The sequence below is a fragment of the Haliotis asinina genome, chromosome 3 (genome assembly GCF_037392515.1).
Source record: "Haliotis asinina isolate JCU_RB_2024 chromosome 3, JCU_Hal_asi_v2, whole genome shotgun sequence".
Classification (NCBI taxonomy): Eukaryota; Metazoa; Mollusca; class Gastropoda; order Lepetellida; family Haliotidae; genus Haliotis; species Haliotis asinina.
The window spans coordinates 86,317,856-86,331,741 of NC_090282.1; the positions used below are offsets into that span (position 1 = coordinate 86,317,856).

Consider the following 13,886-nt stretch of genomic DNA (forward strand, 5'->3'; position numbering starts at 1 on the left):
TATATAACATAACACAGTAATACCACCTGTGATGTACTGCTGGGGTGTAGTGGCCACAGGGTTCTGCACTATTCGTCAGTACGTTTATTCATGACACAACCAATGAGGAAGGTAAACATGTTTCATTCCAAGCCCTACTTTTACATGGAGTGAATATGTAACCATGGTGACTTGAAGTATCAAACAAATGGCAATGGTCCCTTCCACGGTAAAGAAAGGATATGTGCTATGAGTGATGTAGTACATCCCTTTTTGTTGGTAATCTCCCATTCCTGAAATGATAAAAAGAGGATACAAAACTGTGAATTAGGAAACCTGGAACGAAATGAGAAGCTCTCAACGTTCAAGAGTAGCTTTGCAATAACATAATTCATTCTGTCCGGCATAAGATTCATCTCATTTACATACAAAACCCCAGTAACTACACATACCGTCCTAACTGTAGATAGAAGGCAGGGGCATACGATCTTCTTTTAAAGTACCTTTAAAGACAAAACGCCTCAAACGGTACTAGCCATGTCATGTTATCTTTCATCTTAATTAGCCCATGATCCTTTGTTCGTGTCAAAAAGCTCTTAGCGTAGATTGCCTCGTAACAGTATAATAATTCCATTAGTATCCGTGCTTTTACGGTCCAGTTTGCGACCAGGTGATTCAGACTGAAGGCATAATATTCAAAGTGGACGCAGCAATATTCAGTGGACACAGAAACCATGAACTGGGGAGAAAAAAGCAAGGATAAAAGTTACAAATTATTTGTTCTTCTTCAGACTGAAGTTTGCTAAAACATGTATGTCGGAACCGGTATTCTTGACCGTTTGAAGTAAGGGGATAGTATGGGGGACGTGTTCGAGGACGGTGATGGGTCAAGGAGGTGGTAAGGGGGCTGTGGTCCAGGATGGTTACGTGTCAAGGGTGTGATATGGGGATGTCATCGAGAGGGGTGGCGGGTCAAGGATGTGGTAAGGTGGCTATGGTAGAAGATGATGACGGGTTAAGGAGGATGTGACTGAGGACGGTGATAGATCAAAGAGGTGATAAGACGGATGTGATGGAGAAATGTGGTGGGTCAAAGATGTGTTGAGGAGGATGGGATAGAGAATGGTGACGGGTCAAGGAGGCGATAAGGGGTTATGTGATCGAGCACGGTGACGGATCAAGGGTGTGGTGTGGAGGATGTGATTCAATGGGGTGGTAAGGGGGATGTGATCGAGGGCGGTGAAGGGTCAAGAGGGTGGCAAGGATGATGTGACCGAGGGTAGTGACGGGTCAAGGGTGTGGAGGGTCTGATCGAGGACAGTGAAGGGTCAAGGAGGTGATAAGGGAAGTGTGACGGAGGACTGGTATGGATCAAGGATGTGGTGTGGGGGATGTGATCGAAGACGGTGATGGATCAAGAGGGTGGTGTGGAGGATGTGATCAATAATGTTGTGATGGAGGATGTGATTGAGAATGGTGATGGGTCAAGGGGGTAGTGTGGGGGATATGATCGAGGATGGTGATGCATATGTATATTGTCTGTTATACCACGAAAAGACTATATTTTGAGAATATACCATCTTTCAACATACCGCTGTTAATACCTGTAGTAATACACACCAAGATGACAGCCTGATGCTTCCCCGTGCTGTGTTTTATAAGATCTCTCCCTCTGGAATACGTTCAGTGGTTCATGCATGGCTGAGTTTCCAGCAGTGCTGGACTTATCGAGAAGCAACATCGCGTGTCATATTGGGTTATTCATATTCACGTGTTAGAATACGTGCCCTGAAAACGTCACATGTGTAATACAACAAGAGTGAGATAAAGATGCTGAAATGAAGTGAAAGAATGAAAATGTGAATTCGATGAAAGTATGCAATGGAATTAAATATTTGTGAATGAAACTGCAACAACATATAATCATTGTTCATTCAAAAACATGATTTTCAAAGGTCGGCGGATGTACACCAGCAATCAGAAAACAGATATCCAAAATGGAAGGGGACTGATTTAGCATGATCACCACCCACGAAGAAAGAACGACTTACTTCCTTTGATGATATTTACTTTGGTACTGGCGATTTGAAGATCCGATGCTCTGCAAATGTACGATCCAGCATCGGCCATCTTGGCACTGTTGATGTTCAGGGTACTGTTTAAGGTTCTCCTCGCCATGGAGATTGTTTTTGTGACCAGATATCGGACATGCCGGTTGATCTTGTCGCCATCCTTGAACCAGTCAATATCTTTTGGAGGAGAGTGAACTCCAGTGGCGGTACAAACAAGGCGCACTGCATGTCCCTCTTCCACGTATTGCCCACCGGATATCGTTATACCTGGAACTAAACACTGCTAAGAAAACAAGTGTTCTGGATCGGGATCAGGAACTGATTACCAAACATGTTCCACAACGATCGGGATCACAATCTCCTGGAACTAATAAGCAAACATGTTCCAGAACGATCGGGATCACAAATCTCCTACCTGATTACTAATCTCATTTAGGATTACGTGTGTGCTGGGACATATAATCAAACACTGCAGCGGTGACACGGCTCTTTGAACTGACGACTCTTTTAAAGTATCATGTCTCCTGGAAAATAACTTACTCCTTAAACTGTTCATCAAACACGTTCAGAGAATTATCTATACACGTCTTGAAAAAGATGCGATTTCCATAGAACGGTTTGTAGACCTTTATTTCCCTGTCGACAAATAATGTATTTCTCGGTCCCATTTCGTAAAATACACAATTCCTTACATATACCGTAACCCTGAATATAGCGTGAATAATATCTATTTTATTAATCGCACTGAAAAGGTCATTACACAGCGTTTTAGTAACATTCCAGTAATATCACGGCAGGCGACACAAGAATTGGGCAACTTTTACTGTACCAGTGTGGGGAATCGAACCTGGCTCATTAGCGTGACGAGCGTACGCTTTAATCATTATGCTACTCCATCGTCAAAAGACTGAACAGAAGGTACATCTGGCATATGCTGCATCACCGAAATTAAAGTAGATAACATTTTATACCTTAAACGTTTCAGTGTATGAACTGAACTGACCATATATAAGGCTGAATAAAAAAATTGGAAATTTTTCTTGGGCATCAGCGCGTCACTTTTATTTGTGCCCGTAACAATTTTTCATTCAATTTGCCATTTAGAAAAAAAACCATTTTGACTTGGCCCAGTCCCGATCATCCATTTGTCCACCATAAGAATGAGTGTCTGTAAGAACGAGTGTGACTGAATCTGCTACGTCCCTAACTGTTTTTCTGAGAAAATAAAAATAAGAATATGTTCCTCCGTGTCACTTTTTTAAGTAAAAAATAGAATTAAAAAAACGAAAAAAAAAAAAAACAAAGAAAAAAACAAAAAAAACCAAAACAAAACAAAACAAAAAGAAAAGAAAACACAACAGAAAACCCCCCCAATAAAACACGTTCTACCGCTCTTATCACTTTTGAATAATATGTTCCCGACAGCTATTAAATTTTCTAATACAGCCTACTGAAGTTAGAACTTCTTCTGAAAGCGTTCAGTTCAGCGTCAGGAAGGAGGGGTAATATTTAGGTGACATTTGCGATGTTTGATTCAAATGTAGCTTTAAAGGGTAGACTTTCTTTTGAATGTTGGATCTGATTACTCTTGCAAGAAATAAAATCTACAGGTCCTGGGCCAAATGCTCTCAGGAGCGAAAACATAAGTGTTATCCAACACCACCATGCAGAAATTCTTTTTACACGGCAAGTCAAAACATTGATTGCAGAAAGTCTCGTTTCCTATTTACTGGATTCCGTCCTACTGCGCAACTTAGTGCTATAACAAGCCAAGAAGTTTTAGACTAATTCATTTAAGTGGATACATACATATTAATCAGGCGATTAGATACGTCTAGGCACTTGTATATTGCAGAACTACACTCTTTCTAATCCTTACAAACACGTCGCACAGCGTGCTGTCGTACAGCGAGCTCTGACAAACGGAAACCTGAAAAATCGTGGAAATATCGAAACGAAGCTCTGCCACTAGAAGGTTTGGGCGGTCTGCTACGGAATTGATGCTACATCAGTCTCACTGTGCTTTACAGAACTACACTGAATGAGCGCAAAAACACATAACACGTGTAACTGGTGAGCCAGATGCATTGTGAATCATTTTACGACCTCATCTAACAGGGTCAGTCTGTGATTCCTTAGTTAAAGCCATGCTGCCTACACCTCGCCATTAAATACAAAAGTCTGAAAGTATAATTCATTTGTAAATGCCAGTTTTCTATGGAAAAGGAATTGAAATGCAGTGTAACCATAGTTGTTGGTGATGTCTATTTTCACTTCCGCAGGAGAAAATTCGGATCGGCTGAAAAGTAAGTCATTGTCTGATTTAGTTAATGAGACTCGTGTTTCAGTATGACTAGCTACTGAATGTATCAGGTCACTAAAAGCAACACGGTTTACTCCACTATCAATGTAATGGATGGTGACAAGCACTGATCTTCAACATAGTGAAGATCTGCGGTATGGGTGATAAGGCTGGGATATATTACCTGCTTTTGATGCGACATTTCTCATACCAGCAGTATCTTGCACCGTCAGGGACACTGCGTGTTTCAAGCCACTTCTTCCGGACAATGCACACGTATAAACACCGGCGTCCTCGATCGACACTTGTCTGATATGGAGGTTCCAGGCCGGTGATTTAGAATGTACATTTATACGGCCGTCATCGACGAATATCAAAGAACCAACAGTCAAGGGACTGACGGAAGAGTCACGACGCCAGATTACCTATTTCGAGGGAAATGCGAATCAAAACTAATTTACACGTGGAAGCATTCTGTCTCAAAGGTGTTGTGTTACAGTATTCGGCATAGACGGTGTCCTGCAAACGTTATTATCTTATCTATTCTGGACCAAAATAGTTACGGATGTTTGTAAATTTTGAAATTAAGAATAGTGATCTATTTATTCATTGAAACACTGATAAAGTATCAGTTATTAAAGTACACATCCTTAACTTATTTTGTCCAGTATATTTCGTTTTCCCTCAAAGTTGTAAGCCATCGAGTGACATTCATTTAAAACAAGAATGACGACAACTGATTTGTGCACATCCGACTTTTCCTTCTGAGTTTACAGGACGATTGGCCTTGCTATTCTCACGCAGTTGCGTTATCAGATATTTAACAGCTGACTAGTAATGGTTTGGTATTTCGGGAGGTATTCTAACAGACTGAGTATTTCTGTCGATGTCCCCGAAAACGCCCTGCCACTAAATGACACGTTTAGCCTCCTTCCAAGAAGACCTTAGATAGATGTACCGAGTATTTTTACTTTCTAGATGAAGTTGAGAGCCCAAGACCTGACCATGTTTACAGATCGTTCAACAAAATCAGACGTCTCTGATTCGATAATGACATGTTCTTATGAAGGCGGGGAACGTGGGGTGTAGCTATTCTGAAGTCTTGGAACCCTACATGATGCCATATTCTTGATGCCCTAGAACCCGACATGATGACATGTTCCTGGTACCTTAGAACCCTACGTGATGACATGTTCCTGATACCCTAGAACCCTACGTGATGGCACTTTCCTAATGCCAAGGAACCCTACATGATGCCATGTTCCTGATGCCTTAGAATCCTACCTGGTGACACTTTCCTGATGCCTTAGAATCCTACATAATGACATGTTTCTGTTGTCTTAGAACCCTACATGATTTCATGTTCTTGATGCCTTTGACCCATACACGATGCCATGGGGTTGTTGACAAAGGAAACTCTACATGATGACATGTTTCTGACCTCTGCATGATGCCATGTTCTTGATGCCATAGAACCTTACAGGATTTCATGTTCTTTATGCCATAGAACCCTGTATGATGTCATGTTCTTGATGCCATAGAACCCTACATGATGTCATGTTCTTGATGCCATAGAACCTTACATGATGTCATGTTCTTGATGCCATAGAACCTTACATGATGTCATGTTCTTGATGCCATAGAACCTTACATGATGTCATGTTCTTGATGCCATAGAACCCTACATAATGTCATATTTCTGTTGCCTCGGAACCCTACATGGTTTAATGTTCTTTATGCCATAGAATCCTACATGACGACACGTACCCGATAGCCTAGAAACCTACATTATACGTGTTAGTTGTTCACTGGTCACGAGGGGGGCATGGGTTGATGTATTCGCGATATGTATGTTCCCTGATGCCGATCTTCACGAGTGCAGTACAAGCGGAAACATAACAAAGTCTTATTGATTTCCATGCAGGTTGCAATTTGACCTCTTTGAGCACTTTAGAAGTTGTAAATGCTAGGATGCGAATCTAACCTGTAGCGTGCCGATGTTTTGCACAGCGCAGGGCAGCACGGCGTGTGAGCCTTTGTTGACAGTCACATTAGTGACTGTCGTCAGGAACTTTGGTATCGGGATCTCGCCTAAAATAAAAGGGATGTTATTTTTCTCTGTTATTTGTTAAAAAAGAGGCCATACGTGTTATATTATTCATATAAAATAAAACAACGGAATTCTGTAAATAGCCTTGTTCTGCTCTGTCAAGGAAGTCGTTGTTAGCATTGCAATTGACTGTCCCATCCACAACTAAGACAATGTCTGCTTATTCACTGCCATTTCTGTAGCCTGTAAAAAAAGTAGGCACTGATTATGAATGAAGATAAACAGAACAGCCGTAACGTTTCCTCACATATTTTCATCAGTTTCATATATTACAGCTATACTTAACTGTTCTGTTAAAAAGCACCAGTCAGATGGATCCCTTCACACTCTTTCCAGACAAACTGCTGGGTAAAAGGGTCCACAGATATAGTTGAGCTAAGAAAACTACATTCTTAACATTTAGATCATTGACAAAGATGCAAATACATCAACACATGAGTTGTTTCAGCAGCTCACATAGAAACTATGTTTAAACAGGACCATTCCTTCATTGGAGGTGACTGGAAACCACCAGAAATGAAATGCTAGATATATCACCATGCAACTATATTCGTGTGGTTCATGCTTGATATATGTCATACAGTGGCACTCGGTTCAACATGTGTGAGTATTTCAAGATCAGTTCCATCAAGCTTGTACGCTAAATACGATATATATGAGTTACCGACTTTTGATATGGCAATATAAGTCTGGTACCCACTTATATGTGATCTTTGTGACCATGTGTCAATGTGTAGCTGGTGTATCATGTGTCATATATAGCCATATAACAAAACCAATACCTGGATACACAACACAATGTGTCAATGTGTAGCTGGTGTATCATGTGTCATATATAGCCATATAACAAAACCAATACCTGGATACACAACACCATGTGTCAATGTGTAGCTGGTGTATCCCGTGTCATATATAGCCATATAACAAAACCGATACCTGGATACACAACACCATGTGTCAATGTGTAGCTGGTGTATCCCGTGTCCTATGTAGCCATATAACACAACCGATACCTGGATACACAACACCATGTGTCAATGTGTAGCTGGTGTATCCCGTGTCATATATAGCCATATAACACAACCGATACCTGGATACACAACACCATGTGTCAATGTGTAGCTGGTGTATCCCGTGTCATATATAGCCATATAACACAACCGATACCTGGATACACAACACCATGTGTCAATGTGTAGCTGGTGTATCCCGTGTCATATATAGCCATATAACACAACCGATACCTCTATACACAACACTATGAGGACAGTGGTCACATGTAACATGTAATGTCATGACAATATCGTAGTAACATGATATAATCTGTAACCCCAAATATAAGATGTATTACAACGTACACGTATTGCACTGAAACGTTGCATTATCTGCAGAAAAGCACATTTTATAACGGTGGCACACACATATATATACACTTTTATTAATGAGATGAGCCTTTCATCTGTGATAAATCACTGAGATAGAAAGCTTACTGTTATGAGTCCATCACCATCCCTAACATGACCGATGAAAACCAAAGAGGACCTGCCCCGATTCATGAAACATTCTTAGCAATAGGAGGAGTCGTAGGTATAGTTCATCATAGACGTACGAATGTCGTAGTCCTACGATTGCCTTGAGGCAATTATGTAATCGATCCCTGTACAAGTATCCCGTCTGTCAGTTACTGTATATGGTATCATTGTATATATTCCCATTCATGTAGTGTTATTCATTTACTCCTAGGCACTGAAATTAAACCCCAAGCTACTACACGTCAGTAGCGCCTGTTCAAATGTGACATGGTCACTTCAACATAAGTTACTAGAATTAATGACATATTGGAGCCATCAAGCACAACGCGAACTTATCTTACCTTGGACAAGGTGCCATTGGAGATTTGCAGCAAACAACGCTGACACAGTGACCAGAAATGCCGATGCCATCTTGTCTCCTACTCAGTGTATACACTGTAAGTTCAAGTATTTCAGTGTGTCTGTTTTGACGTCACACTCAACGGGACATAGACACTCTAACTGATGGGACTGTTGGGACTCTGTTCATGTAATATGTGACACATTGGAAACACTGACACACAAAATAAAGTATACCAGAGCTAATCGTATATGACATCACAGATCACACTTTGGTGAAGTGGTCAGATGTGATGCCTGGTATGTTTTGAATTTGTCTTATTCAGTAAAGAAGCTATTCTCGCAATTAGTTGGGTTGATTCCCATTCAAGATTCGAATCTGTCTTATCACGATGTACAGTGGAACATAAAAAAGCTTCCAGCATTTGTCAGTGCATACGGAAATCAACATTTACATGTCCCGTCCAACAGCAGAACAGAGAGTGCCATGCTTCGGTTGGAGGCCGGACATTTTGGCTGAACTCTGACAGGCTGAGTGACAGACAGATCAGGTGTCGCTCAACGTATGAAACGTTTGCAGATGTGACATGGCCTGCATTTTCTGCAAACACATGCGACATGACCTACCTTTCTTCTAAACAGATGTGACATAGCCTATCTTTCTTCTAAACAGATGTGACATAGACTACTTTTCTTCTAAAAGGATGTGGCATAGCCTACCTTTCTTCTAAACAGATGTGACATAGCCTACCTCTTTTCTAAACAGATGTGACTTAACCTACCTTTCTTCTAAACAGATGTGACATAACCTACCTTTCTTTTAAACAGATGTGACATAGCCTACCTCTCTTCTAAACAGATGTGACATAACCTACCTTTCTTCTAAACAGATGTGACATAGCCTGCCCTTCTTCTAAACAGATGTGACATAGCCTATCTTTCTTCTAAACAGATGTGGCATAGCCTACCTTTCTTCTAAACAGATGTGATATAGCCTACCCTTCTTCTAAACAGATGTGACATAACCTACCTTTCTTCTAAACAGATGTGGCATAGCCTACCTTTCTTCTAAACAGACGTGACATAACCTACCTTTATTCTAAACAGATGTGACATAGCCTACCCTTCTTCTAAACAGATGTGACATAACCTACCTTTATTCTAAACAGATGTGACATAGCCTACCCTTCTTCTAAACAGATGTGACATAACCTATCTTTCTTCTAAACAGATGTGGCATAGCCTACCTTTCTTCTAAACAGATGTGACATAGCCTACCCTTCTTCTAAACAGATGTGACATAACCTACCTTTCTTCTAAACAGATGTGGCATAGCCTACCTTTCTTCTAAACAGATGTGACATAACCTACCTTTCTTCTAAACAGATGTGACATAACCTACCTTTCTTCTAAACAGATGTGGCATAGCCTACCTTTCTTCTAAACAGACGTGACATAACCTACCTTTATTCTAAACAGATGTGACATAGCCTGCCCTTCTTCTAAACAGATGTGACATAACCTACCTTTATTCTAAACAGATGTGACATAGCCTACCCTTCTTCTAAACAGATGTGACATAACCTACCTTTATTCTAAACAGATGTGACATAACCTACCCTTCTTCTAAACAGATGTGACATAACCTAACTCTCTTCTAAACAGATGTGACATAACCTACCTTTCTTCTAAGCAGATGTGACATAACCTACCTTGCTTCTAAACAGATGTGACATAGCCTACATTTCCTGAAAACAGACGTGATATCCGTACATCTACACGTTCCTGTACAGAGATTTGACATTGCCTACCCTTCTTGTAAACATATGTTACATGACCTAAAAACTTCTGTAAACAGATGTGACATGACCTATTTCTACAGGATACTGTAAATAGATGTGACATGACCTACATTTTCTTAAGCAAATGTGACATGACCTACATTTACTGTAAAGAGATGTGACATGACCTACATCTCGTGTGAACAAATGTTCCATGACCTACATATCTTGTAAACAAATGTGATTTCATCAGGGCACTTGTTCATGCGTTTCTGTAAATGTAGTTCATTACTATGTGGAAATATGTTAAAAGCGTGAGTATACAAGAACGCCAGATGGTGTATACTTCACCAGTGTCGGTCTCTCGCACCCGTGCTTTTGTAGCCAAATGTCTATAGTGTCATTTTATAAAATTTGTTGGATTATGGTCTGAATAGTATCATCTCTTTGATTGATATTATCGTATAACTTCCCTATATTCCTACAATGTCTTTTGTTATATGCTTGTCAGTGTGAAATACCACCAGACCCTGCATACAAACGCATGGTTTATGTCTTTGTCCCATTTGATGTACATGGTTTATGTCTTTGTCTCATTTGATGTACATGGTTTATGTCTTTGTCTCATTTGATGTACATGGTTTATGTCTTTGTCTCATTTGATGTACATGGTTTATGTCTTTTTCTCATTTGATAGTACATGGTTTTGTTCCTGAAAGGATGAATTAAAAAAATACTTAAGCAAACAAATGTCTGTTGAGCTATATTTAGTACTTAAGTACATAAGTATGGCTTATTCAGTCTTTAGTCAGGGTTCATCGTGACACCAACTGAAATTCCAAAATAACCAATCTGCTTGTAATTCACAATTGCACGGCACACACCTTTAGTCAGATGCCGTCGGGGCAAAGGTCGTCGGCTACACTGCCGTCTGTAGCTTGTTCATACTCACCGTGATATTGGTGTTGTCAGCTACACTGCCGTTTGTAGCTTGTTTATGTCCATCGTGGTATTGGTGTTGTCAGCTACACTGCCGTCTGTAGCTTGTTCATACCAATCATGGTATTTTTTGTCAGCTACATTGCCGTCTGTAGCTTGTTTATACCCATCGTGGTATTGGGTGTCAGCTACACTGTCGTCTGTAGCTTGTTTATACCCATCGTGGTATTGGGTGTCAGCTACACTACCGTCTGTAGCTTGTTCATACCAATCATGGCATTTTTTGTCAGCTACATTGCCGTCTGTAGCTTGTTTATACCCATCGTGGTATTGGGTGTCAGCTACACTGCCATCTGTAGCTTGTTTATACTCATCGTGGTATTGGTTGTCATCTACACTGCCATCTGTAGCTTGTTTATGCCCATCGTGATATTGGTGTTGTAGCTACACTGCCGTCTGTAGCTTGTTCATACCAATCATGGTATTTTTTGTCAGCTACACTGCCGTCTGTAGCTTGTTTATACCCATCGTGGTATTGGTTGTCAGCTACACTGCCGTGTTCATACTCATTGCACTGTTGGTTGTCAGATGGAGGAAATCCGTAATTTGTATGCTGAGACTTTGCTGCCTAGGGAATTCGTAACTCCAAATTATCCCGCTGTACAGTCTATGCTAGCTTACACTGATATATTGGACCGTTCAGGTGCACCATACATTGATGTTAGATAAGTACGTGCTTCGATCTAAGGCGTGAGTCACGTACAGTACGTGTACGCGTAACTGTAAATATACAGTTTCATTAAATTGCTCTCACAGCTCGATTTGGAAAATTGCTTTCGTTGTTGATGATTGCTGGAAGATGTCATATGAAATGCTGGCTATGAACGTGATGTTCGTTGACTATCAGTGGATTTGCCAGAAAACAGCAGCAAAACAATAACCGTTAAACTAGTGTTCAGGCTGACCACGAGTGACCACGAGTGACAACAGTGAGAGTACCACGCTTCCCAGAATCACAAAACTTCATCTGTTCACGTCACTAGGTTTGTTGACAACGGAGAGGCTTCCACACCGATGTTCGTTTAACAAGACGGCTTAAAATCGTTTTGACTGGCCTGGTATAGAGCCATTGTGATACCCAGAACACCAGCTTAATTTCAAGCTCAGCGTCACGGGAATATGAGACCATTCAGAATACTTGTCGATTTTTTATGAGCCAGCCCTTATGAGCCTCATAGTACTATCATAGCTTTCAGGCATGGGATCACGGTCAGTTTACACCTGACAGAAGGGAACATAAAGTAGATGACCACCAGTTGTCAGACTCCCATTTGTTTCTGACAGACGCGTTGACTGAGTAGGTGAGATTGATGAATGTGTGTGCTGCCCGGCTGCGAGAGTATGGGTTCGAATCTCAGATGGAAGTCAACATCAAACTGTGCAATTCCCAATATGACACATGGTACAGTATGACTATGTTCTGAATGATTGTGTGCTGTGATCGGTATCGATATTACGAGATTTCACAACTTGTCCCAGTGTCGTATTTTCGTGTTCCCGTAAGTTCTTATGTTCTCACGAGGCTACATTTTCACAATTGTGGCTTATGTACCTTGGTTCCAAAGGTCGCGATAGTGGGAACCCGAGATGTCACCTACAGTACTCCATATGTAACAAACTGGCTCTGGGAAAGGACACTGACGCCATTCGACATTACTAATAGTCTATTAATAATACACACACATTAGTGTCAACAATTCCTTCCTCCGCCCTCCCCCTCATCATCCTCCGCCCTCCTCCTCCTCATCCTCCGCCCCCCTCCTCATCAACCTCCGCCCCCTCCTCATCAACCTCCGGACCAAGTACAACATTTCAATAGGTATAAGTAGACGTGGATGGATGGGGTATTCTCGAGTTAACTGACCACTTCTTCCCTCCTTGAAACTCTTAGGCCTTTGGAAGTATTTTCATTGTGTTCAGTAAACATGCATGTGGATGCAACTGTCATGCATAACACCATCACATTCTGACTGTTCGTAGCAAGCTTCAAACATACACTGTACGCGGGGAATATTACAATTTTAAATGGCTAACAGGCCGACTACGATGGTCTGGTGTTGGCAATTACTCATTTTACAACACATACCGCCATCCTTAGCCGTCCACAGACACCTGTATGTTGAATGCTGGTGTGTCTGGCACCCACTGACATCAAGGATTGTGTCATTGTGTCAAACATTCATAAACACAGATTACATCGAATTTTCAGAAAACCTATTGTAACTATTTTCCTTAAAGGTCACATGCAACCAAAAAATCAAACATAATTAAAACACATTTATCACTTGTTCATGACATATAATATACACTGCTGCTTTAAAAAAACAAATAAACAAAATTATAAGCGTACAATCGCGATTCAAAAGTGCAATATTTTGTACTTGAGCTTACTTCCTCCGAAACGAAGCCTGCGGGAGACCGAACCCAGTCATACCGGGTGGATATGCACTCAAGTGTAACGACGGTTTCCGATTGGCTGTTTCATTGCTGATATGCTGAGGGTTCATTGTGTGCACAGAAAGATGATCTGTTTGATGGGCATTTTAGAAGTATGGCGAGTCCCAAGACAGTAAGATTCTGTATGGATAACAACTTCTTTTTGTGTACTTGATGCGTCGTTTCAGTGTGGATTCATATACTGTTGTCAAACAAAATCATATACACTAAAAGAAGTCGTTATCCATGAAGAATGTACAGAGTGATGTTGGGTTTGGAAAATACATGTTCTCTGAATTTGCGCTCGATCCAATTAAAAATCATGTCAGTAGAGAT

General features: G+C 40.9%; 1 protein-coding gene across 2 annotated transcripts; it reads right to left on the reverse strand.

Moving 5' to 3' along the window:
• Positions 1-45: 45 nt before the first annotated feature.
• Positions 46-8,477, reverse strand: LOC137278667 (zwei Ig domain protein zig-8-like). Of its 2 annotated transcripts, none has more exons than XM_067811173.1 (4): positions 8,337-8,477; positions 6,338-6,444; positions 4,538-4,778; positions 46-2,318 (listed from the first exon to the last, which is right to left on the reverse strand). In XM_067811173.1, exons 1-4 carry the CDS (start codon positions 8,404-8,406, stop codon positions 2,002-2,004), a joined length of 735 nt encoding a protein of 244 aa, XP_067667274.1. In that variant the 5' UTR covers positions 8,407-8,477; the 3' UTR covers positions 46-2,001. The 2 variants fall into 2 exon arrangements, with proteins under 2 accessions (XP_067667274.1, XP_067667273.1); XM_067811172.1 differs by having other exon boundaries at positions 46-2,324.
• Between the last annotated feature and the right edge of the window lie 5,409 nt (positions 8,478-13,886).

Coding starts and splice junctions, on each gene's coding strand:
- LOC137278667 (XM_067811172.1), bottom strand. CDS start 8,406: ATGGCATCGGCATTTCTGGTCACTGTGTCAGCGTTGTTTGCTGCAAAT. Junction 6,445..8,336: donor CCAATGGCACCTTGTCCAAG/GTAAGATAAGTT, acceptor CTTTTATTTTAG/GCGAGATCCCGATACCAAAG. Junction 4,779..6,337: donor AAAACATCGGCACGCTACAG/GTTAGATTCGCA, acceptor CCCTCGAAATAG/GTAATCTGGCGTCGTGACTC.